Raw genomic sequence first — 27,391 nt, 5'->3', positions numbered from 1 at the left:
ATTATGGTACAGAAAGTTAGGCTGCCACTTGTATGACTGGCATCCCACTTCAAAGTGATGGTTCATGTCCCGGGTGCTTTGCTTCTGACCCCAGCTTCCTAATAATTCACCTGGAAAGGCAGGGTATGATGTCACAAGCTGATCACCCACACTGGGGACCTGAACAGAGTTCTTGGCTCTTGACTTTAGCCTGGCTCTGCCCTTTCTGTAACTGCCATTTAGGGAGTGAACCAGAGAATAGAAAACTCTCTGTCATTCTCTTGCTCTGCCTTTCAATAAAGTGAATAAATAAAACATTTTTTAAAAAGCACTTGTAGCTAAGATCTTCAAAGGTAAGAAAATTGAATCTATCTCACTAAATCAGAAAGAAGTTAAGGATGTCCTTTTTCACCACTAGTTTTCAGCATGTTACTTATGTCTTAGGTGATGCAATAAGACTACAATTGCATGCAGATATAGGGGACTTCAGAAGCTCATGGAAAATTGAATTAAAAGATAATTGTTTTGGGAAGCAAAGAAAGATACATTTTGGTACAAATGTTTTTGAAATCCACGTATATACATAATTTTTTCGTTTTATGCATTTTCTATGAACTTTTTAAAGATTGCTTATATAGGGCCAGGCACGACACCTTGGCAGTTAAAGTCCTCGTCTTGAACACGCCAGGAGCCCATTGGAGCACTGGTTCTAACCCCGGTGGCCCCACTTCCCATACAGCTCCCAGCATGTGGCCTGGGAAAGCAGTCGAGGACGGCCCAAAGCCTTGGGACCCTGCACCCACGTGGGAGACCCAGAAGAAGCTCCTGGCTCCTGCCTTCTGAATGGCTCAGCTCTGGCCATTGCGGCTACTTGGGGAGTGAACCATCACACAGAAGATCTTCCTCTCCATCTTTCCTCCTCTCTGTATATTTGCCTTTCCAATAAAAATAATAGATAAATCTTAAAAAAAAAAAAAAAAAGATTGCTCATATAGGCCCTGGCACAGTAACCTACGGACCAAAGTCCTTGTCTTGCATGTACCTGAATCCCATGTGAGTGCCACTTTGCATCCCAGTTGCTCCACTTCCCTTTCAGCCCCATGTTTGTAGTAGTAGGGGACAACCTGGGACTCTGCGCCCACATAAGAGACCCAGAAGATGCTCCTGGATCCTGGCTCTTGGTTTTGCATTGGTTAAGCTCCAGCCGTTGCAGCCACTTGAGTAGTGAGCCAATGGACAAAGTCTTTCTGTTTCTCCTTCTCTCTGTAAATCTAACTTTCCAATAAAAATAAGGTTTATAAGCACCTACATACACACACGCACACGCACAAATAGTTAAAAGGACACGAAATGATGATGTTATTGAAATGCAAATTAATGCATTAATGCTGCCATCTAGCTATATTGATCTCCTGGTTGATAACTAAAGGAAAGTTGAACTACTATTCCACAAGGGAGGTTAAAGCAGAGCATATACAGAATGCAAGTTCACATCTGTCATGTGAACTATATAAGGCCCACAAAGCCATTGATGAGGCCCTTCCAAAGCACCCACAGGTGAATCTCAAAATTCAGTGACTCTTCAACAGCCTTATTGAGGTAGAACTATAGATGCCCATTAGCTGACCCTCATAACCTGACAACTCATCACAGGCAAATGCATATAGTACTCTTAACCTATCAAATATCTTAATAGAATAGTGCACTGTGGTGTATCAGTTGCTTGCCCTATAATTATCTGGTTTACTGGGAGATATGGCTCAATGCTGCTACCCAGCATCATAAGGGAGTATCATTTCAGTAGTTTGGGAAAAGACTGAAATTGAAATTTTGAAACGAAGATGCCTTAGAGCTTTCATAGTAGAAATCTCCTTAGTGTTCATCTCCACAGACCCTCTTAAACTGCTACACAAAAGATACAGGAATTGACATTAAAGCCACCAGCAGCCACCTCTTCTTGAAGTCCCAACATAGGGAAAACTGTGTGCTTAATCCCTGTAAATAGGAATCAATATTGTGCAGCCTCAGAACCAGGGCTAACACTCCTCCAGTCCCACGCATACCCCAATCCTAGAGCCATAGCCACTCTGTGTATGCCCACATTCCAGATCCCAGCTCTATGCTGCACCTTGTGTTTCCTCCTCTCAAGCACTAGAGCCACTGCTCCTACAGACCAACCAACAATCTTGAGCACTACAATCATGGTCTGCATGTGCCAAACTTTAGACCCTACAACTTCAGCCACCACTTCATGAGCAGTCATGCCTGACTCAGGTGCTAACACCTCAGCGAGCTATACTGCACTTTGGATCCTTGAGCCTTGTCACTCCACATTGCTCACACTCCTATATTCAATATTTTTTTTAGAGATCTGTTCATTAGAAAGGCAAAATAACAGAAGGGGACACTGGTATAGAGAGAAAAAAAAATCTCCCATCCATCTTCCACCCAGTGATTTGTTCCCCTAAATGACTGCAAATGCTTCAGACCCTATGGGAGAGTGTCCATATGGGAGACCCAGATGGACTTCTAGGCTCCTAGCTTCATCCTGGCACAACCCAGGCTGTTGTAGTAATTTGGGTACTGAACTAGGAAACAAAAGATCTCTTTTTCTCTCCCCTTATATCTTTGTCATTCTGCCTTTCAAATAAAACTGTGAAAAATGGGGACCGGTGCCGTGTCCTAGAGGCTAAAGTCCTCGTGTTGAATGCACCAGGATCCCATATGGGCACTGGTTCTAATCCCAGCAGCTCCACTTACCATCTAGCTCCCTGCTTGTAGCGTGAGAAAGCAGTCGAGGACGGCCCAAAGCCTTGGGACCCTGCACCCATATGGGAGACCTGGAGGAGGTTCCTGGCTCCTGGCTTCAGATCGGCACAGCACCAGCCATTGCTGTCACTTGGGTAGTGAATCATCAGACAGAAGATCTTCCTCTCTGTCTCTCCTCCTCTATGTATATTTGACTTTCCAATAAAGATAAATAAATCTTTTTTAACAATGTAAAAAACAGAAGTGAACTCAAATGCAGTGAACTTGGAGTCAGTGGAACTAAAGAGGGGATATAGAAGAATTTCACAAGAATATTTTCTCTCTTTTTTTTAAAAAAAAAGTAATATTTTTATCTGAAAGGCTGGGTTACAAAGACAGAGAGGCAGAGACAGAGTGAGAGTGAGAGTGAGAGAGAGATACTACCCATTAGCTATCTTCCCAAACAACCACAACGGCCGGAGTCAAGTAAGGCTGAATCCAGGAGATTCTTCCACATCTCCCATGTGGGTGCAGTGACTCAAGCACTTGGGTCATATACTACTGCTTTCCCAGGCATGTTATCAGGGGACTGGATTGGAAATGGAGCAGTTGGGACTTAAGCTGGCGCCCATATAATATATGGGCGACAGCTTAACCTACAGTGCCCCAACCTTATCCCTGAGTATATTTTCTTACTTTGAATTTTCTTGTCCATTTCATTGTCCATATAATCATCAGTATAAATTTCTTTTAAAATATAGATACAATTATTATCAATATTATTTAGACAGTCCACTCCTTGTCATACGTGAAACAAAATCCAAACTCATGGCCTAGTGGCTAAATCCTTACTTTGCATACCCAGGATCCCATATGGACGCCAAGTCATTGTGGTCTGGGAAAGCAGCAGAGGATGACCCAAAGCCATGGGATCCTGCACCCACGTGGGAGATCTGGAGGAGGTTCCTGGCTCCTGGCTTCAGATCAGCTCAGCTCCAGCCAATGCGGTCCCTTGGGGAGTGAACCAGTGGAGGGGAGATCTTTCTCTCTATCTTTCCTTCTCTCTGTATATCTGCCTTTCTAATAAAATAAATTTAAAACTAAAATCCAAACTTATTATTAGATGCTGTATCACCTACATCTCCAACTTTTTGTATTACTCTCTTATCCTATACCAGTATTGCCCTAACAGATCAAGTTTGCCCCATATCTCCACATCTTTGCATTAATTATTCCCTGTACCCAGAATGCTCTTCTTCCAGATCTTTGTATAACCAGATCCTCCTGCAGCTTTAGATTCTGTATTCTCAAAGAAGGCTCTATTAACAACTTTATTGTAAATTATTATGCATTTCAACAATACCCTGTTATTTGGCTTATATGTAGTACTTTCCACAATTTACTGTTGGATTTACCTTATTTTATTATTTTCTACTTACTACCATTTACAAACTTACCATTTGTTTGAGAAGAGGGGATATGCCTCCTTTTGTTTCAGAATCCAAGCCATTAGAAGGCAGTCAATGAATATTTATTGGGTAATCAACAAAGTCTAGAAAATTCATCCACATGTGACAGAAGATTGAGGCTTTGAAATTTAAAGATAGTTTTAATTCTATAGTTTCAAGATACTGCCATCCACTTAATCATTAGTGAAATCATTGTTCCCTCACTTTGTGCAGGGTACTAAATCAGGCAGTGGAGATATTATAAGTTCAAAAATAATCTTGATCGCTTCTCAGCCTTTTGGCTGAGATCAAGTGTAGTAAAAATCATCTTGATTAAAGTCAGTATGTGATATAAGTGCTACAGGGTTTCTGAGAGTGAATAAATCACTTCTACATGAAAAGTTACCAAAGGCATTGTGGAAAACTATTCCCTGAATTAGGCCTTATGACTTTTTTTAACAAGGAAAGCAATAGACCCATGCATGCCAGCTTAAAAGAATGCAATACCAAGGTGTCAATGTAAAATACCAATAAAAATTGAGGCAACTACAGGTTGAAAAGACTATGAATACCAGATTAACTTGATTTGATTAACAATGAACATGATTTTAATCTGGAGAATGGCATAAACTCCGTAAAAAGAAGTTTGGGATTGTGAATAAAGTAGAGAATATAGAGATCACTTCAGAAGTTTTGTAATAGTCCAGGAAGAGGACTTTGAATTAAGTCTGGGTGCTACATACTGAAAACTCAGAACATGAAATGAAGCTTGTTTGAAGGAAAAGGATGGCCACAATGATTTCAGACACAGTGAAAGCTCCTTTGATCCATGGCACAATCAACTTGAGAATTGCCCACTTGCTATGGAGATGATCATTCTAGAAAGAGCATATAATAGAGAGCCTTGAGACAGGCACAATTGTATCTTCCAAAACAATAAGAAAAAAATCAACTCTAACGCTTGGGCCAATATCCTAGTGGCTAAAGTTCTTGCCTTACATGTGCCGGGATCCCATATGGCCACTGGTTCGTGTTCCAGCAGACCCACTTCCCACCCAACTCTCTGCTTGGAGCCTGGGAAAGCAGTTGAGGACCAGCCTTGGGACCCTGCAACACGTGGGAAACACAGAAGAATCTCGTGGCTCCTGGCTTCAGATTGGCTCAGCTCCGGCTCTTACAGCTACTTGGGCACTGAATCATAGGACAGAAGATCTTCCTCTCTGTATATCTGACTTTCCAATAAAGCATATTTTTAAAAAATCAGCTGTTAATTCAGTCGAGTGTCAGCAAACAAGCATTAAGCACCTACTCAGTACTAAAAAAGGACAAATTCGAAAATCCACTAATTGTTTGAATTAATTTACATAAACCCAAGAACCCCCTTAAAAAGACTAATTTATTTACTTAAATTGCACTGATAGATAGATATAGATATAAGATATATAGATATATAGATATATAGATAGAGATAGAGAGAATTTTTTATCCACTGGTTCTCTTCCCAAATTGCTAGGACAGCCAAAACAGGCTCAAAAGCCAGGAGCCAGGAGCTTCTTCAGGGACCATCACATACATTACAGGAGCCCTAGCACTTGGCTGGTCTGCTGCTTCTTTCCCAGGCCACTAACAGACAGCTGGATCAAAAATAGGACAAGCAGACTTCAAACCAGTGTCCGTGTGGTGTCCGTGTGGTATGTTACAGGTGGCAACTTTATTCACTACACCATAATGCTGACCAAAACAAGACCCCTTTTTAAAAGTCTTCAGCGAGGTTTTGAGTTGAAAGGTCGGGGAAAAAAAACCCTGATTTTGGATAGTTAAAAAGTAATCATATATTTAATTTAGGTAATATGAAAGACTGTAGAAAAAATTCCCCTAACTATGCTAGAAATTCCATATTAAAACATCACTCTTAGTAGATGTCTCTTTCTGACTCAATTTCTCCTTGGAAGAATTAACAGCAAACACTTAACACTTCATTGAGGCTATCCCAGTCATTATTCAGAGATGTGATGCAATAATGTGAGAACGGTGAGTGAGGAGTAACAAGAACATGCTTTGACCTTGACGTTGTTTACCAATTCTGGCAGTGTCTAAACACATAGAATCTACAATTAGAATACCTGATTTTGAATCTCCCACTTGCTGCTACCTGTGCAGCATGACCCAGAGTGAAGAGACAATGTGCATCTAGTCAGAAAAAGAGACACAAAGTACATATTTATAAAAGCAGATAAGTGGTTGGAGGGCAGGGGCAGCAAAAACTTCTCTATAAATTGGAAACTCTGTCAAGCTCTTCCCAGCAGTTTTTATTTTCCTGGGGTATCAAATTTCCCTACTGAAATGTCAATAGTCTAAGGTCATATCTTCATTCCCACTGTAACTAGCCCCTGAGACCGCCAGGAGATCATTATGTGCCAGAGAGTGGAAAACAGGAGCTCTGTAACCTCATTATCTTAGAACATCTGCCTCTGAAGGCTTTTGGCCAACTGCTTCTTTGTATGCAGAACGCCCTAGTAGAGTTTGTACCCAGACTGCTCAGTTCAGAACCATTTCATTATTTCTCAAAGTGTTGATGTCTACCCCAAACAGTCTTCAGGACTCACTAACTGCAGCACCCTGAGTTAAGTGACCACCCCACTGTGTGCTTGTGAGACTCTTAGAACAGAAATCCTAAAATTGCACTAAAGATTAACTTAGCAAGTATACATGCAATACATGAAAAGTTTAGAAGAGTACCTTATTCATAGCTAGTACCTCTACAAATATTACCTATTTGTATTAAACTTGATAATACTAAAAAGCTGTAACTTTGCTGAACCCTCTGGATTTCTGGATAGAGTAGGAGGCACAGGTAGGTGAAATCAAGCTGGTACCTTTAACTTTGCTTTGGGCAATGAATGAATCCCGGGAAAGAGACGTTTGAAGGAGAGATGTTTCAAGGGGCCAGGAATCCAAGTGCCTGCACTTCCTCTCTACCCTGTAGAACCACCTAAAACAAATTTATTCCTTTTATAGGCCTCAGATATCCCATGTGTAATATATGAGAGTTTGTGTTTACTGTCCCATTATGAAAGCTTCTGCATTCGAGGACTCTAATCAGAAGGAAATGAAGATGACATAGTCTCTCAAAACAAAGAGTTCTTTCAATGTCTGTGAAGAGTATTAAGACCTACATCTAAACCTACTTAAACCTCTCAGCATTGTGCAACTTGCCCAGTTCATTGCTGATTTCTTCAACCAACCATCATTAAAGGGGCTTCCCAACTCTTCTAGACTAATAATTAATGATTCATTCCTATTATTTATGGATGAATATTTTGATAATTGAAGAGCCAGTTTTAGAGGATAAGATACAAAGGAGGTTATGTCTAGGCAGCATTCATTCCGTTAGTTTTCTTTCACAGACCATCCTGTTTCCATCCTCACCTCCCCACACCAACCCTACTGACTCATCCTAGGCAGGATTAAAAAGACCTTGTGCATTTCAACTCCTCTGCATTGTCGTGGTTCCAGGATCCATTGAATTATAGCACAAGCCAGCAAATGTTTTCTGTAAGAGAGAACAGAGTAAATAACTAAGAATTTGTGAGTCATAGAGTCTCTGCTGCAACTATTCAGTTCTTTCACTACAGCACGAAAGCCACTATAGACAGTGACTGAACAATGAACTTGGCAATCTCATGATAAAATTTTATTTATGGATACTAAACCATGAATTTCATTACTATCACATGTTATAAGGGAATATTTTTAGAATTATTCAATCATCAAAATATAAAAATTGGACTTCTGATTTTTCTGCCTAACATGTAAGGAGCCTAGAAGTCCCACTCTGTGATGACAAGTAAAAAGTTGAACAAACCGCAAAGTTCCAAACTGCTGTCAAATCCATCACTGAGAAGTGAGGCTAAATAGCAAAAGACAAAATGTAGGTGATTATAGAAAGTCATAGCTTTTAGGACCAGAAACCAACAAACAGAAACTTCTGCAGGAACCAGTGCCAGAGTAGGAAAACCTGACCTCAGTTGTAACTGACAAATTGAAGCTTCACTATGGAGAAGCCCAACAGTTAAAAATTCCAAGGGAAATCAGCCATGGGATGTTTGTGGTGGTGTCCTCCATTCTTTGATGATTTTTATCTCCTAGAGTTCGACCAGATCATTGCAATAAATACAGGGGAAAGCTCTCATTTTGTTTTCAGCAAGGGAGAACAAAAGAAACCATTGTGAAATATGCTAGAGAATTCTTTTCTTCTTAAAAAAAAAACTCAAGAGAAAACATTTTTTCTTCTAATAAAAAAGAAAAAAAACTCAGGAGAAAACATTTTATCAGAGCCTTCCGCTGGGGTTTTATCAGAGCAGTAAGCAGTAAGGAGGAAAAAATTTATTGATCAATGGAACAAGTTGCCCTAGGGATAACAGCACAATCCTATTCTAGAGTCCATATCAACATTCACTGTGGCCTTCCTCACAAGGGAAGAGTAATACCCATCTCCATCCAATTTTAACATCTTATTTCACCTTGGGCAGCAAAAACTCTTCCCACAGGTTAAGTCCATGGTTCAGTGGCACAGCATCATCAAGGATTTGAGACCTGCTTCTAAAATCACATAATGCTGAAGCAGATGTTGTAACATGGGGGGATTAAGTCACCACCACCAACAATGGTTGACTGGCATCCCATATGAGCCTGGTTGAAGACCCGGTTGCTCCAATTCTAATCCAGCTCCCTGCTAAGTACCTGGAAAAGCAGCAAAAGATGGCAAAGTGTTTGGGGTCCTGCATCCACATGGAAGACCTAGAAGAAAATCCTGGTTTCTGGCTTCAGCATGACAGCTTCAGCTGTCGCAGTCATTTGAGAAGTGAACTAGCAGATGAAAGATCTCTCTCTCTCTCTGCCTTTCAAATAAATAAACCCTTTAAAATAGGAATACTAGGAGAAGAAAGATAAGAAATAATTGAAGTGATTCAGAATTTCCAAAAATTAATGTCAGATCCTTAACCACATCCAGAAAGTTGAGATTATCAAACTGGATAAATGAAAAAGTTATTTTTGAAAAGAACTTCCATCTAGGCTTATTATATTCAAATTGCAGAAAATCAAAGATAAAGAAAAATTCATGAAGGAAGTTAGACACTTAAAAAAAACTTTCTTACAAAGGAACAAGGATTAGAATTGCATTTAACTTCTTTTTTTGCTTTGCAACTTCTTAACACCTTACAAATTATACCTAAGAAGAAGAAAATAACATGAAATATGTTAAGGATTTAGAATTCTATACCTTAAAAAGTATCATTTTTTGCTTTTAGTAAAGAGAAAATAGACTTTTCTCAGACCAAAAATTTCAGAATTCATTGCCTGTAGTTTAAATTCACTTGAAAGGTTCAAAGAATTTCAAGATAGGCATTTGGCTCAGTAGTTGACAGTGTTTCAGATGCCTGCATCCCATGATGTAGCGCTTTCTCTTGAGTACCAGCTCCACCTCAGACTCCAGATTCCTGCTGATATATACCCTGGGAGACAGCTCATTAAGTGGGAGCTCATTTTCCTACCTATGTGGGAGACTTAGATTGAGGCCTGGGTTTCTGGCTTCATCTTGGTCCTTTTATAACTGCTGCAGGCATTAGGGAGAGTGAAGTAATGAGTGCATAAGCTATCTCTCTCACTCTCATTCTCTCTCTTCCCTCTCCTAAGACAATAAACAAACAAATAAATATTAAGTAAAAACATCCACAAAAGCCTGTAGTTAACATCATTCTTAGTAGTGAGAAAGTTAAAGCTTTCTTGCTAAGATCAGGAAGAAGGCTCCATTCACCATTTCTTTTCAACATCATATGAAAAGTTCTAGCAAATACATTAAGTCTAGATAAGTAAATCAAAGGTAGGTAAATGTGGAAGGAAGAAATGAAACCATATGTTCACATATGGCATGGCTATGTATGTTTAAAACTCAAAAGAATTGTCAAAACTCATCCTGAAACTAATAAGCAGAGCAATATTGCAGAGTATTTAAAATAAAAGGATCAGTTTCCAGTAGTTAGAGGGGGATTTTTGAAATAAAAATACATATTTATTTAAAATAGCACCAAAGAAGAGAAATGTTTAAGTGTAAATCTAATAAAACACACTACAAAACACTGAACAAAATCAAAAAGGAATAGAGAGTTAGTTCGTGGATAAGAAAACTGAATTACCAAAATACCAGTTCTTTAAACTTGATTGGTTGATTTATTGTAAGAAACGAGGATATAGTCTTCGAAAGCAAAAGTGAAAAAAAAACTGTTCTGCCCAGGGCTGTTATAATCCAAAACAATGGCATCCCAGCCCCCTAGATCACATAGCCCTTAGTTCTTCACAAATATCTGGGATAACCAGAATCTCAACTCACCATTGCGGGATTCTGATATCCTTTGCCTGTTCACGTGTTGTGATGGAGGGGAATCCCACACATTGCACACCACAATGGTCCACACCAAGGATTTGTGATCCCATTCAGCAATGAATGATCATATCAGCTTTATCCATAATTGCCAAAACTTGGAAGTAAACAAGATGTTCTTTGGCAGGTGAATGTATGAATCAATCACACAAATGAACTATTAATTATTATATCATTTGGTACTAAAATAAATGATCAAGTCAAAAAAGACATGAGATAAACTTAAAGCATGTTACTTAGTAAAACAATTTTGAGTGGATATGTAGCATATAATTCCAACTATATGACATTTTAGAAAAGACAAATCTATGGAGACAATAACAAAAAAAAGATCATTGATTTCTGGGGACTAGGGGAAAAAAGGGATGAATAGGCAGAAAACCAAAGTTTTAAAAATATTATTTTCTGTGTTTGAAACGTAGAGGGATAGGGAGAGGGAGCAAGGCAGCAAGAGAGGGGGCAGCTAAGGAAACCAAGACAAAGGGAAAGCAAGAAAAAGAGCTAGAGAGAGAAGAGAGGAAAGATGGTGGAGAGAGAAACACAGAGAAAGAAAAAGAGATTGTCCATCTACTGGCTCACTCCCCAAATGATCTTAACATCCAGGGCTGGGCCACACCAAAGACAGGAGCCAGAAACTCCATTCGGATGTCTTACATGGATAGCTTGGAGTCCAAAAACTTGGACCAACCTCCCTTACTTTCTCAGGAACACTGAGGGAGTTGGATTGGAAGCAGAGCAACTGGGACTCAAACTGGCACTCTGATATGGAATGCTGGTGTAACAGGTGAGAACTTAATCTGCTGGGTCACATTACCATCCCCAAAACAGAGGATTTTAAGGCAATGAAATTGCTTTGTCGATAGCACAGTGGTGGATATGGGTATACATTTATATACATTTGTATAGTTAAAGTGAATGTAAATAAAAATTTTGGATGATAGTCCCCAGATTGTAGCAAATCTACTATTATAATGCAGGATGTTGATAATAAGAAAGATTTTGGGGGAGGTTCCATATTTCTTTTATCAAAATTTTCACTCACCTCAGTGCTTTCTGGCCTCAGGGTAGCCAGGTCCTTCTTAGAATTAATTTACATCTCTCCCATATAGCCTCACCATTTTCCAATTTTATAATGTGTTTGCAAAGATGGGCATAACATCTAGTCTACTTTTTTCTAAGTCCTAGCTCCCAGGCTCTGAATGAATACTGTAGTTAGACTAGAAAATGATTCACTAGCTGTTTCTCATTGAATGCTTAATCTTGGGCCAGTGACTAAATCTTACTGACTCTTTATTCTCACCTCTGTCCCCACAGAATAAAATAATGCTGGCATTATCTACTCCCTTTTATGGTAGTGAGTCTGAGTGGAGATTGTACCAGCAAAGACCCCTAGCAGCTTCTGTTCTAAAGTACCTGCTCTGTGAACTGGGCTTCTGGTTCTTTTTTCCAAAACAGACCACCAGGAACTGCACTTACATTTTTTCTTTTAGAGAACCAGCCTCCTTCATTCTCTCAGATTCATAGTCTAAGATTCCCCTATCATAACTTGAGTTTTGGGTTGGCAGTGTTTCTTCATTATTGGTTGACCTTTCTGCTTTCTTCCTTCCTCTCGTCTCCAAAAACCCCTCCCTCACATATCCCTAGTAAGTTCTAGGACTATAATATCAGGCAGTGACCCCACCTGCTCCTTCACATACCTTCTCCCTCCTAGAATTGAGCCATTCTTGGATGACAAAAAAACCAGTTTTTTTTTTTTTCACTATGTAATTTCGGCAATTATCTCACAGTCCTGGAGCTTCCTAATTCTTCTCCTAACTCAAAACTGAATAACTCCTTCTGGGGGCAGGGTGAATACATAGCCCTAATGCTTTACTATTTTAATGCATATTCACATAAAAGAACACTGATTTATCACCAAAATATGCTTTGTTCCTGATACATTAAGGCAGGCCCACAATCTAATGGTGTCCATTCTTCAGGGTGTTCCCTGGAAATTAGAAACCCCAATCACAGTGCTACACACATACAGAAAGGAAATTAGGATACTTTCCAACCGTATGCCCAAGAAGCTCGGGGAAAGGATTTGGAGTGAGTTACAAAAGCTGTGTTTAGAACAAAACTCAAATAGCAGGGATAGCTAAGCTGTCCTGGGTCTTCAATCACTATGCATCTTCCATGCATAAATGTGCCCTGTGGAGGCCCATCACCCTGAAGATGATAATAATTATGGCCAATTGCTGCACACACCATTCAACACTCAATCCTCTCGACATCCCTATAGAAAAGTTTCTATTGTCTAACCATGTTTTCATGATGGGGGACTAAAGCTGGAAGAGGTAGAGTGTCTTGTAAAGACCCATAGTCAAGTATGCTAGGGCTTAAATGTTAGTTTTACAAGGTCACCTAGTAATTTATGCCTTGTTAAGTCCCTTCTCTAATCTCAACTGCAGCTATCATGTCAGTAAAAGGAACTTGAGGCTACATGTTTTTCGTCACTCTCCAGGAGTAGAAGAGTCACAGTGACAGGTCACTTGGAACCAAGCTCCACATTACGAAGAGATCCCTTTTCCTATCCCTGTGCCCCTTCAGAAGTCCAAACCAGGTCCAATTCTGGCACAGGAAAGAGAAGGAGAGTTAGGAACCATAGTTGGATGAAGAGCAGCCTTGGGATACTCTGACAGGACTAAGAGTACAGACTAAGATTAGAAATTATCCAAGTAGTATAAAATCCACTCAAGCACTACACGCATTTAAAAAAAAGTTTTCTCAGATTTTCATGCTCCACCACAGGTGAGCTGTGTTATTTACAATGCAATTTAATATCTATTTTCTCCCTCAAGTCTTATAAATAACCTAATCACTGAAGCTCAGCCCAGAATCTTGGAGAAATCCCATTTGATCCCAACCTCTTTACATCTCAGAAAGACTAAATGATCACTCCCTAATGGCGCTATGATTATTGCAGTGAAGTGGCCTTTCCGGATAATATTTTGATCAAAAAATAAAATGCTCCAATCAAATAAACTAAACTGAACTTCCTTGTCTGCTCCATCTGCTCATAGATGAATGCATCCGGACAAAAACACATAGACAAAAATATAAACCAACAATTCTTACTGACTTCTTTTCCAAGTACCCACAGAGCTGAGTCAAATAGCAATTTCCAGTATATAGTTACAATGTCATTTATTGATTCAGCACACAAATGTTTCTCAAGATCCTACCATGTACTCGAGTATTTAAATTCACTGGACTCAAGATGCTCAAACCCAAAAAGATTCAGATAAGATCTTAAATAATTCTGAAGCAGACAAAAATAGTGTTAATTATTCAGTTGTGGAAAAGAGTCAACAATGGCATTGAGAAAAGAGGAAAGAAGTACCGCCACATAGAGCATTAGAGAGGAGGGAGCATTTGAGTTGAGTCTTGGAAAGAGGGAAAATTTCAACATCTCCTGTCTATCATTTAAACATCTGAGGAGAAACACTCCCAGGTGTTACGCGTATCCAAAGATACATTTTAAGGTGGAAAGAATGCTAATATGGTAATCAAAAAAATCGGTTTATTCACTTCCTTAAAGATTACTGTCCTCTCTTAAGCCCTCACCTTCTTCATCTATAAAATAATATCGAGTTAACTTCTAAAAGTCTTCCACATGCTTCCATCCTAACATATTCTTTCAAATATCAAGGAATCTAGCTAACTTCCAGATAGAATAAGTGAAAGGGAATAATGCAAGGGTAGGTAATTAGATCTATGTTGTGAATAGCCTCAAGTTCCAGGCCTGAGAATCCGATCACAGAAAGAAATTATATGCCAAAAACCAGGTTGGAATCCTGACATGTGTATTTAGCCTGTTACCAATTCAAGAATATGCACTTTGCCATCGGGATGGCCTAGAACTGGAATCTAACTTTACCACAATCAGCTGTGTGCATTTAAATAGTACTGCCAACTTTCTGCGCACCTGTCTCTTCATCTTTACATGTGAATAATAATAAATAACTCATGGGGCTGTCATGAAAATAAGATGATATCATAAATAAAATGTGACTATAGTATGTTAGTTTACTGTGCCTTAGACCATTCTCAGTATTAGACTTCAAACTAGTCTTTGTTGACCAAATATTTGTTCTCTGAAACAGACCTCAAGAAATATCCAGATTTCAACCACTTCTCTCCGTCCCACTGCCCCATGCCATTCAGCTGGATTATTGCAGCAGCCTTCTTGATCAGCTAACTTATCCTTCTTTTTCAAAAGATTTATTTATTTCTATTGGAAAAGCAGATTTTTCAGAGAAGAATCGGAAAGAGAGGTCTTCCATTTTCTGATTCACTCTCCAATGGCTGTAACAGCCAGAGCTGTACCAATCTGAAGCCAGAAACCAGGACCCTCTTCCAAATCTCCCACAGGAGTACAGGGCCCCAAGGACTTGGGCCGCCCTCTGCTGCTTCCCCAAGCCATAAGCAAGGAGCTGGATGAGAAGCCCCTCTTCTGCTCAAAATCCTGTAATGTAGACCTACCCCAGTTAGAGCGAAACCAAGAACTATTGCTATAGTTATTCCCCTAAAAACTTTTAGACCTCATGTCCTCTTTAACCACACTGCCTTGCTTGTCATTTCTCTGATAGAGGACATTCTCTTCTCCTTTTCTCTTTCTGGATCCTCTCTCTCTCTTCACAACTTGCTTCATCAACTCTCATATTTTACACTCCCACAGCATTTCCTAAATATTTTCCCTGATTTCTTTTTTTAAAAAGCATTATGATTATCACATTCCATAAAATTGAATTAGTTATTAATGTATCTCCCCTCTAGAATATAAACTTAATTATGTCACAGACTTTGTCTATCTGCTACTGATGTCTTCACACACAAAACAGTTTCTATAATGCAGTGATTTAATGCTGTGTGTCAAGCTGGCATGCATTACCTCACTAAATTTGTCTTGTAATGTAGATGTTATTCGGATCTGCATTTTTTTCAGGGAAAAAAACCCAGTAAACTCAGAGGTGAGACAGAGATTAACCAAATGGGATTACAATTTAGGCTTGGGTTTTGTGGAGAATCACCTGCTTTTAGTAGAGACTGGTTTGCATTTAAAACTGTGGTGAATCTTGAGAGGAAAAAAAAAATACGGAAGAGGGGAAATACAGATGATCTGGCTTCTTGCATCAAGATCTTGTATGTATTGGCATCGACTGGCAAGCCCATGTCTTTTTCAACATGACTGGAACTTTATAAAGGAAACATCCTCAAGTCTATTATAGCTTCTGTGGATTTCAGTATGCAAGGGTTCCTGTCCCCTGGAGTTAACCAGTTTTGGAACTGAAGCTATAATCGGCAGGAATAGATTCTTGAGGTTGATGAAGTGAGATAAAATGAAGAGAGACGACAATGCACATTGTTCTCTCCTTCCCATTTTTATAACTTATCCCCTCAGTCTTTCTTTAAGTTGTGCATATTGCAAAGCAACCTATAAATTCAGCCTGTCATTATCTGGATTATAACCATAAGAAGGCAGAGCAGGAATTTTTGTTTCTTATGCACTATTGTATCCCCAAGTGCCTGTAGTGGTTCCAAACCAGATGCTCAATAGATAGTATAGGTAACTGTGAAATTAATCTCTTTAAGAACAAAGGTATCCTATCGAGGGGTAGGGTAGGGAGAAGAAGAAAAGATTCCCTTTCAGTAGCATCTCTGCCAGAGCCAAGTCGAAAAGCTCTACCAGGAAATGTGGATAGTGGGGAGACCAAGAGTGCAGGCTGGGCAGCAGGAAGATAAGTGTAAAGGCAGGAGCCAGTGAATCCCAGAAAGCAGCACTTTACCGTGCTTCTATACGTCTCTGCTTCATTTTGGAGGCAGTGAGTACAAAACCCCATTGGGACCAGAAATACAGACTCAAGAAAGATGAGCCGGAACAGCCCAAGAGCTTGGAGCTAGAGGCACGGAGTGAATGAGTTCCTGTGAAAGTGAAATGGCCCTTCATTTGAATGCAAATGCTATGTAAAAACCTGAAGCCCCTTGACGTCAGCCCAACCATTGGTGGCCTGTCTATACTGGGCTACAAGTTACCTGGAAACCTTCAGGGCAGGAAATGCAGGATGGAATAGTCTGAGGAGCGCGGAGGAGCTTTGGGCACAACCCGGTCCTGATCAGTTTATTCTCTACGCCTTCTAAAAGTCGGGTTGGGGCATCATAGGGATCTCAGGATGGCTTAGGGGAGTTGCTTCCTTCTAGCTAAGGCAGCATGTACGGAAACTGTCTTTTGGAGAAAGAAGCGGGCATGTACCCGGGCACTATCAGGAATCCCGGAGGGGGCAACACCGTCGGGGTGAGCAGCTCCGGCAGCGGTGGGAGTCCGCTGCCAGCCTCCAATTTCGGTGCGGCTCCAGCTTACCCTCATTACATGGGGTATCCTCACATGCCCAGTCTGGATCCTCATGGGCAGTCTCTGGGGGGCTGGAGTTCACCCTACAGTCCCCCTCGGGAAGACTGGAGCGCATACTCTGGGCCGTCTAGTACAATGGGCACGGTAGCCCTGAGCGACATGACCTCTAGTCCCGGAGCTTTCGGCTCGCCCGACTACAGCAACCTGGGCCCCACCGGTGGTGGAGGCAGCAGTGGCAATCTGTCAGCCCCGGCCAGTGGATCACTGGTTCCCATTGACGCGGGCACTTCGGACACAAGTTCCCCAAACAGGAGCCGCCACAGCCCTTATGCATGGATGCGCAAGACCGTGCAGGTCACTGGTGAGTACATGGATTCCAACATCCAGGCACTTTTCCAGATCTTCCTTTCTCTTTTACTTTCTTGATCAACCTGTCCTATTACCCCTCAAGCCTTTCCAGCGAAAGCTTAACTTAGGAGCCCCCTTCGTGGTTAGGTACTGCGTCACTCTGAGCTCAAATCCCGCTATGTGTAGCTCTCCGGATTATATCTAACCTAGGGATGTTTTTCGCTATCTCCTGATCAATCGAGGGAATGAGAACATAGAGGATGGACATGTAGAATCCCAAGGATTAGGATCCAATCTCCCCGTCGCCCAAATGGGAAAATTTATGCACTGGAAAAAAGCTGGTCAACGAATAGACGGGCAAGCGTGGTGTCCCAATGTTCGGACACTGTTGCTTGGCCGTTCCTGGTCCAGGTCCTTTCCCATCCGAGAGACCGGATCCCCCCAAAAAAACATTGACCTTAAACTTAGAATCACGGTGATTGACTGGCAACAACCCCTCCAATTTAACCATGAAAGTTCCGATGGCAAAGTATCCTTCCTCACCTTGGCCTCTTAAGAAAGCTTCTGCTTCCTTCGCAGAAGTTGGCAGAGGCGAGTTGACTTGAAACCCATTGCCTTCTTAAAACGTTCCTACCCCAATGGAAGCATCAAGGCGGGCTAAAAAGCTAAGGCGCTGAGCTAAGCTGACACGCAATACGCGTGACTCAGCCTTTACACCGATGCGTGGCTAAAGCCCTCCTCATCAGGCTGCAAGTCCCGAAGCGCTAGGGCTGAATGCAGGTCTGCAGTACCGCGCCAACACAGAATCTCCGCGTAAAACCTACCAGTAAGCCAGCAGGCGACCCTGGAAACTGGGGGCGGGGAAGTGGGAGTTCTGCTTTAATCTTCGATGGGGAGGGGAGGATGTTTGTTTTCAGCTACAGTTGTTCTTTTATCACATTCTTATTACTCCAACTCTTGCTCCCTGTCGTTAGATTTAGTTAAAAAAAAAAAAAAAAGACTCTACCTCTTTCATCCCCCTGAGGAGGAATTGACATTTCAATAGCATTTGTCCACAGTGATTATACTGCTGTTCACAATTATGCATTTTCTCTCCCCTCCAAAAAGTAAAGACTGGAAGAACTGGAAAATGGGAAGGGATCAGTTTTGCCATTAGAATTCTAGCTAAGAGAAAGTTCCCGGTAGCTAGAACATTATTAGGGTGGCAATCCCAAGTTAAAAGATGAGCTGAAATAATTATCTTCAAACAATTCTGGGGTAAATCTGCATTAAAAAATATTTAGGTGAGTTATTTCACTAAGCAGGATAGAAAATGAAATTAGCATGGAGCAGTTCCAGGGCTGTTATTACTTCTAACCTCAGGGTTGTAATTAACATCCATTTACTAAACTCTATCAGCAAAAGACACCAAAAAGGCAGAAAAGCAGCCCTCCCCATTCAGGATTATGTTTACAAACACTTTAGAAGATCATTGGCATATAGCTTAGAATGGAGATCAATGAAACAAGGACAAGATAAAATATCTTGCTCCATAAATATTCTTTTTATGAAGTAAATTATGACAGACTCCTCTGGTTGAAAGTCCCCCACTTCCATTTTTATGAACTGGAGCCATTTGAGCAGAAGAGACTGCCTTAATTTGTGATAACTTCATCAATCTTGCAAACTTGACTTTACAATATCACCTTCAGAAGAGTTCCTTTCCAAATGCTATCAGAAATTTAAAACTGAATAATACAGGAACTTAATTGACTCTTGGCAGCCTATCCTATCAATAAGGCTTTATTAAATTTAAATTCCATTTTGCTTTAGTATTTCATAAGCAAAATTATCATTTTGATATATTATTATAGATATAGATGCATATTTAGTGATTTGAGAGTATTATAAAAATATGGGCTTTCCTCCTAGGAAAATGTGCAAAAGTGTATCAGCACTTACACATACGTCTAATTTACCAGTTTGGAAATACTATTGAAAATATGGGCTTTCCTCCAAGAAAAATGTACAAAAGCATATCAGCACTATCACACACACCTAAGCAATGTTTAATATAATTTTGGGAAATTATTGGAGGCCTTTTGTGGATGTCAGGTTATAAATCTCATGAAAAATTTAAGCCAGTCACCTCACTGGACCACTACAAATAAAAATGCACCCATTTATATGCCCAGCACATAGTGGTGTTAAACAAATTTTTGTTAAATTAATGAGTGCCAGATGCTCCTAAATATTCTACTTCTGCTTATTGCACTGTGGGACAAAATGTGGTTTTAAGGCTTGAGGATAATACATGTAATACAAAATTGAAGTTGTTCCTTCCTGATTAAGGTAATTAATTGAAGGTTCTTTATATTGCTAAAAAGCGTTTTAAATAGACTTAAAGAAAATATTTGTATTACAGAAAATCAAAAAGCCTTTCATAATGACTATTATAGCATTTACTTTTCTAATGAAAGCAAGCGTGCTGACATATAGAGTAAATTACTGCCCCATAATCTGCTTTAAACAGTAAGATTTTTTTAATTTCCACTCAGCTCTATAATTGGTATGTCCCAATAGTAATCATATTTTAAAGGTTACACAAAAAAGTTTGACAGAAAGATTTCTGTGGAAATCTTTAAATTGTTTAAAGCTGGGAATTATTTTTCTTCCTCCTTTTATCAAGAGTTTTGGCCCTAGATGAGTGTTTCTAAGGTCCGAATCTAAGCAGGACTACCGCAAGACTTTCGTGTTAAGTGATGGTAATAAAGGGGAGAGAAGGAAGTAACTCTGACTCTGATTAGGTTAGTGGAAACTACGCTTAAAAGACACTTTCTAAAATGAGTTGATTAATGATACTTGAGGCATGCCATTTCTTAGTTTTGCTCGTTTAGTTGGACAGCTACTTAAAATACATGTGAGTGCAATTATTAGCTAAAAGCAGTCAAGTAGTATCACAAGATGAAGTCTTTGTATAGGGTCTCCCGATATTCCCTACAGAAGAAAATTTGTTTTATCATTTTTCCCCTTACTGCTAACATCTTCGTGAACCCTAGGTTTAGAGAGTGCTTTCCTGCCTAACACCACTTTCTCATCTAGTCTCTCAATAAGCACCATTTTCATTTCACCTAGGAAAGGTCATCACATATGATAATATTGTCTTGCAAAGCCTGTGGGGATGTCTTTTCAGATGATGAGAAAGAGTCCCTTTTTTCTTGAGTTATGGCTGTTTCCATGAATCTTTAGGGATGAGGCCATGAAAATCCTGGGACAGAGGAATGGAAATAGCTCTGTAATACATCTTATACTTGGTTACTTTCTGGCAGTAACTCACTACAGCAGCTGAGAAGGGAATCCCTCACCTTCTGAAGTGGCATAATGTCTAGAAGAGAATAGTTTAAACAGTAAAAACAAGTACTCTTGGTATTTGGTTGGTACTTGGAAATGGGGATATGAACATTGTGCTAAACAAGAAAATGCTAATACTCCCTTCAGTCTAGATCATTTAAAGGGAAAGGGCAGTGGTTAGCCGGGGGACTGGATGATGAGGAGACAGGGAACGAGGGCAGAAGAGGCAAAATAAGAAATTTGTACTTAGTTCTCTTTGTAAACTGTGCAGCCAGTATTCTCCCCTGAGTTACAGCTTCTTGGGTTTTAGGTCTTATCTGTCAGACAGGGTAGCAGACCTTTTTGAACACTTCACGTCTTTGATATGCATCCAGGCTCTTCCTCATCGCTCCTTTCTTCAGTGGTTATATTGCCGGAAAGGGTGAGGATTTTCATGGCAAATAAAGAGGCCTGGTCTTGACTTTATTATCCTCACAAGAAACTACAATAGGCGAATTTATGACCAATGGGGGAGGGGAAGAACTGCAACCTTTCCAGAGTTCTTGCAGTCTGGTTATATTTACTGATTATGAAAGAGCACAAAGCTTAACACACAGAAGTTAAATTTTCACCTCTCTTTTTCTGAATTAGTATTTAAACACTCAACCACTTAAAAGGAAGTAAGAAGGGTTTCAGGAACCACCTCCAAAATGTATTTTGAACTCAAGACTTGAGGTTCTGAAAATAAATTAATCCTTTAGCTTTTGTTTTGTCCCCAAATACACATTATGTCTTTGCAATATACTAAAAGGAAACTCCCTGGTTTCCTACATTTTCTGCTTGGATGCAGAAAATCAACTCAAATTTTTGAGTTCTTAAGATTGATTAACCAGCTAATGCTAATCATCTTCCATTCTTAAAGGGATAAATTTGATCTAGTTCATGAGTAATTCAACCTTTTTATTTTAATTCTAAAATATGTTTCTCATCTAAATTTTGTTTCTATACTCATGTCTGTCTGTCTGTCTGTCTTTTTTCTTTCTTTTTTCTTTCTTTCTTTTTTCCTTTCCTTCTTTCCTGGAGATGAAAGAATGTCTGACATTTGTTTAGGGCTTGTAAATTCCAAACCAATTGGCAAGTGTTCCTGAATGTAAAGAGGGTTCAGGATGGGATCTGATGCTATGTAGCTTCTTTGTTAGGCTTGTGCAGCATCTTAACACCTCAATAGAGTTTAGGGAACCACTTTAAAGGAGTCTTTGTCCTAAAAATCGACCACCCCCCAAAACCTCACATCAAAAAAACAGGGAAGATCAGAAGGAGTTTCTAAAAGCCATAGAGGAAAGGAGAAAATCCTGGAGGGAGTCTGAGGAATTGAAAAGAAAAGGGAAACTTCCTAATCACCTTTGGAAAATTTGAAAGGAGGAATCAAACTCTTTGAAGGATGGCGTTAGAAATTAGTTAAATGTTGTTACACAAAGCAAATATTTGGATATCCATTCAGAGGGCATGGAATAGTTAATTTATTCTGCTTAAGTCAACATCCATTGTTTCCCCATTCACTGTCCACTTAGAAATTAAAAACTCACACACACACAAAACCAGCCCCCCATAAATGTCATAAGGGCTATACTCAGGGATAAGAAATGTTTTTAAATTAATATCTAAATCATACTCTCCCTAGGGAGTATATGCAACTTTAATATCAATATTCTAAAATAGCTTGCCACACTTGAGACATTCTTATATTTTCTAGCATGCATAAACTCGGCATAACATTTGCCACACTAAACTAGGGGTTAAAGGTATGGGGTTTTGATCCCACTTGTCAGCTCACTAGCACTGTCTCTTACATAAACTGAGTCTCAGATTTCTAATCTGTAAAGTGTGTCAGCACATATTATACATTATTCCATAGGGTAGACAAGAGATTTAATAGGAAACAGTATAAAAGGACCACATAAAATAAGAAATTTATGCATAAATGATGTTACTGCTATTGCCAATGCCATTCCCACATTGAGTAGGGAAGAAACAAAAATCTTGGGTTAATGCTTTAAGCATTCTAAATGTTTTAGTTTCATAGTGGGTCAATGATAATATGTGGTTTGATTGGTCATCTTAGGAGAAATGCTAATTAGGAAGAATGTTAGTTTCTTATATTGATAAATACATATAATACAGAACTGATGAGAACATTTAATTGGGAAATGGATTTTAGACATATGTCATACAAAAATAAACTTTGTATTTTGAAGTAATAGATAAGGGTAAGAGCAGTGACTATAATTCCTCCAACCAAAATAGCTTCCAAAAAAGCATACTAAGGATAAACGAGATGTTTTATCTCCTAACAGGGAAAACCAGGACAAAAGAAAAATATCGCGTGGTTTACACAGATCATCAAAGATTGGAACTGGAAAAGGAATTTCATTGCAATAGATACATCACCATCCGGAGAAAATCAGAGCTGGCAGTTAATCTGGGCCTTTCTGAGAGACAGGTACTCTAGAAGTATATCTAACATGTTCCATATAATCATTTCAATAGGCTGAGGTTTATGAGAAGACTATAAACAGGAGTGGAAAAAAAACATCTGCCAAGTTCTCCTAAGGCCCATGTTTATCCTACTGGACATTTTAGCTTAGTCTATTTTTGCTTCGTGGGTTTGTTAACAATTCAGTGTGGTGGGTACCATGTGGGTATGGAAATATGAGATAAGGAAAATAAAATAGAAAAGAATTGGTCAAGGCAAAACTTTGATCTGTTTGTCCATGTAGTCATAATCAATGTTTAAAGTGAATTTTGGTAACCATGGCAATCAATAGGTTCATATTAGTTCATCTAAAACAGTAGCTGAAAACCAATGTTGCTACTTGAAGAACTGGGCTTTTTTTTTTTTTTCCTATTATTCAGGATAGGAAATTTAAATTGTTGGTAGTCTAAATAAACCTATTATACTTGCTTCGAATTTAATTTATTATAGGCACTCAATTAAGATTATAACCATTAAGGATTAACAGTTTCTGCTTGTTCAGACTTTACATATCTACATGACATATTTTTACTTTAGTACAAGAGCAATTCTAGAACCTCATAATTCTAGAACTTTAAAGCTCATCATTGTATGGCCTTATCCTATGTAGCTTGCTTCCAACTATGTGTGAAGAAACATTGGAATCTAACAAATTACCTTTGTTGTTTAAATTGCTCTCTCTTTCCAGCACTTCTCAGCGTTGGTCACTCTATCATGATTCCTACCTGTAATATAAAGAGCACTGCAGTAAGAGACAATATTACTATTTCATGCAATTTTGTGTCTTCAGCACTGGAAGTTTTTATTAACCTCTTAGGCCTACTTCATAAGGTCAAATGAAGTGATGTACATGAAAGGGCTTTGTAAATATTAAGGCACCAATAAAATATAACAACAATTAGCACATTAACTGCATTCCGTAATTGCAAGATTTTGTATTTCAGGTGAAAATCTGGTTTCAGAATCGTAGAGCCAAGGAGAGAAAGATAATCAAAAAGAAAATCTCCCAGTTTGAGAACAGTGGAGGCTCCATGCAAAGTGACTCTGGCTCCATCAGCCCTGGAGAACTACCTAACACTTTTTTCAGCACCCCATCAGCTGTCCATGGATTTCAGCCAATAGAAATACAGCAGGTCATAATCTCTGAATGAAAGAAAGCCAAGGGAAATGGAAAGCACTCTTGCTTTAGAGGTGCATTTTTGGTCTCCAAGGTATCAGCATGGAAGTTAAAGCAGAGTTGTAATTCCTTCTAAGGAAGTATTTGGAACAAGTGAACATGCAATGAGTTGAAGATAATTCAGGGAACTCAAACTATCCCAAAGAAAGCTCCTATTACATTCTGTACTATGTGTCAACTGAGGAAGCTTAGTGGTGAGTGAGCTATGCGGTGAAAAGCTGTGATCACAGGCCTTTGCAATTCTGTTCATGATTTCAGAAACTTTCTCCCGAAGAGACTGTAAAAGATAATTCTGCTAGGCGGAACACTTGTGTTTGTATACTTGTTTGTAATTTGATACTAAGTGTACTCATTTATGCTGTCTGTACGGGGTGGGAAAAGGTAAGCAGAAATTTAGCTACTTATGTAAGTTCAAAAGCTAACCAAATGTTCATAAAAAGATAACTGTTCAAAAAGTCATCAAGAGATGATTCTGAACTTGTTGTCACTGATTAATAAAAATAACAAATAAAAAGACCATTCTGTCCCTGGCATCATACATGTCTGGCATCAATTATCTCAGAACTTGTAACCTGCAGTGTTGATTTCAAATCTTATCAAAGCAACAAAATCAGACCAGAACAACCCAGGCCAGTTTAGCTGAGTCATCAGCCATGCAGACCTTCAACATATAGAATAAATTCTCCCACCATTCTCTTTTCACTCCCAATGCCATTGTAGTTCAGTGTTAGTAAGACAGTTGAGCGTAAGGAAAGTGGACTGCTCTGTATCTCTGTGTCATTACATTTCAACTGTCCAATTTTACCCATTCATTAACATGTCAATGCTGTGTAATCCAAGGAGCTGCAGCTTATGGGTTACAAATATTCAAGTTGGTTAAGAAAGGAGATACAATGACCAGAATCGCCTGGAAGTTTGGTCAGGAGTCTAGTAAGTGGCCAATGCCTTTAAAATTAGATGGTTTAAAAGAAAAGTTCATTAAAGTAAGGAAAGCATTCAAGCATTCAAAAACCCGTCCTTATAATCCCTAAGAAAATTAACAGAATTTTGAGCATAACTGTATGTCTTTGTTGGATGTAAGAACTGTGCCTTTCCTTTCTCTATGAATATCTAAAATGTGGGCTTGATTTCTGTGATTGCCCCTGAGGATAAACCATGTCATTGTGAAAGGATTTCAAAGGAAGCCATCTCATCTCTGACCTGATCTTTTCAAATTATAATCTTCACAACACACTTATGTGGAAAGGATCAATAGGCCCATTTTATTGATGAGGAAACTGAGGTGTGAGCAGTCAGGTCACTTTTGCAAAGGCACACAGCAAAGCAACTGTGGATGTTAATACATACTTGAATGCTACATAGGATCATCCTTTCCAGTTTCTAAGGGTAAGTCTAAGTGAGCACTTCTCTCCATTCATTTTCTGTATGATTAATACTTTTGAAATTTCACACAGCTCCCTAAATAACAATGGGTGGATAATTACCACTTAATAATGCAGCTTATCCCTTTGTTTTTTTAGTTCCACTAATCTCTCAATCATTGAATTTGGGATTTCAGCTAATTATCTTAATAATACCTTACATGAGAGTAACGTTTTATCATTTTCAACACACATTCACACTTTTATATTATTTGGTCTATTCTTTATAACTTAACAAATTAGAGAGACACCATTTTCAATTTACTTGTTTTAGCTCATATCTTTATATTGTGGGGTGCGATGGTAAAATGGACTAATTTAAATTCCCTTCTCTTCAAAAAGCTGGTTTCCAGCAAGTTAATGATAAAGCTGGGGCTAGAACTCAGATTCACTGATTCTAAGGATGTGTATATAGTGCCTACTCTGTGCCAAGCATGTGTTATGAGTTTCATGATTTCCGGGACAACACACACTCTACTCCACATCACATTCTCTGACAAATTTAGACATGCTAATAGGCTGGAAGGCCACCTGGAAGTGCTGAAAACAGAACATAAGCATTGAAGTGAGTAATTCCAATCCAATGAGAGCAGAATATGAATGTCACCTGTATATGTACATTCGGATCTCATCTTTGCTACCCATCCACTTTTGCTACATTATTTGCTATAGCAGATAAATTTTCACAGGAGTTGCTCTTTCCCTTCTGGAAACTTTTGTTTCCCAGACAAGAGGCATCTCCCTGACTTTACAGATTCTGAGTCTCTGGAATCTGCAAATAAAACAAAAATAATTCAGCTTTTGATCCTAAAAGCATATTGCAGATATTTGCTCTAAGAAGACACTTTGATTTCTTTCTGAGACCTGGGAACACTATACACTCTCAAGCTTTTAGAAATAAATTATGGTTGTATATTTTGGAAGTTTATAGAGAAAAGAAGGCTAAATATCAAAGCTCAAAGATGTATTCATAGTAGATTTCAATAAAGAAGCTTTGCTTTTTTCCCTGATGAGCAAACAGGCAAAAATGAAAATATACCAAATGACTGACATTGGTGTCGTTGGTTTTCTTTTAATTGTTTTTCAAATTTATGAAGTTTTATAATAAGAAAAATGCTTTCTTAGGAAATATCAATCCACCAAAATATTTCTTTATTATTTACTCAAAAAATGTTCACAGTTTTAAAGTCCTCTTTGCAGCTCATTGAAGTGCTCCAGTATCATAGTGCCATTCTTTTTTTTTTTTTTTAAAGATTTATTTTTATTATTTTTTTCATTGGAAAGGCGGATATACAGAGAGGAGAGACAGAGAGGAAGATCTTCCGTCCGATGATTCACTCCCCAAGTGAGCGCAACAGGCCGATACTATGCCGATCCAAAGCCAGGAGCCTCTTCCGGGTCTCCCACGCGGGTGCAGGGTCCCAAAGCTTTGGGCCGTCCTCGACTGCTTTCCCAGGCCACAGGCAGGGAGCTGGAAGGGAAGCGGGGCTGCAGGGATTAGAACCGGCGCCCATATGGGATCCCGGGCGTGCAAGGCGAGGACCTTTAACCACTTGTGCCACCGCGCCGGGCCCCATAGTGCCATTCTTAAGGCC

General features: G+C 39.3%; 1 protein-coding gene and 1 pseudogene across 1 annotated transcript; both read left to right on the top strand.

Moving 5' to 3' along the window:
- The first annotated feature begins 4,457 nt into the window (after positions 1–4,457).
- On the top strand, positions 4,458–4,604 carry LOC121169615 (annotated as a pseudogene).
- Positions 4,605–16,867: 12,263 nt separating this feature from the next.
- Positions 16,868–24,349, top strand: CDX4 (caudal type homeobox 4). Its single transcript, XM_041000090.1, has 3 exons — positions 16,868–17,369; positions 23,020–23,165; positions 24,143–24,349. The coding sequence occupies exons 1-3, from the start codon at positions 16,868–16,870 to the stop codon at positions 24,347–24,349; spliced, it is 855 nt and encodes a 284-aa protein (XP_040856024.1).
- The last annotated feature ends 3,042 nt before the right edge of the window (positions 24,350–27,391 follow it).

The sequence above is a fragment of the Ochotona curzoniae genome, unplaced genomic scaffold (assembly GCF_017591425.1).
Source record: "Ochotona curzoniae isolate NIBS_2020 unplaced genomic scaffold, NIBS_Ocur_1.0 scaffold_1852, whole genome shotgun sequence".
NCBI classification, from domain to species: domain Eukaryota; kingdom Metazoa; phylum Chordata; class Mammalia; order Lagomorpha; family Ochotonidae; genus Ochotona; species Ochotona curzoniae.
This window is presented reverse-complemented; position numbering and strand designations above follow the sequence as displayed.

Bases quoted from the DNA above. Each gene is read 5' to 3' on its own strand.
- CDX4 (XM_041000090.1), top strand. From the start codon at position 16,868: ATGTACGGAAACTGTCTTTTGGAGAAAGAAGCGGGCATGTACCCGGGC. The intron at 17,370-23,019 runs GTGAGTACATGG...ATCTCCTAACAG, and splicing joins CAAGACCGTGCAGGTCACTG to GGAAAACCAGGACAAAAGAA. The intron at 23,166-24,142 runs GTACTCTAGAAG...TTTGTATTTCAG, and splicing joins TGGGCCTTTCTGAGAGACAG to GTGAAAATCTGGTTTCAGAA.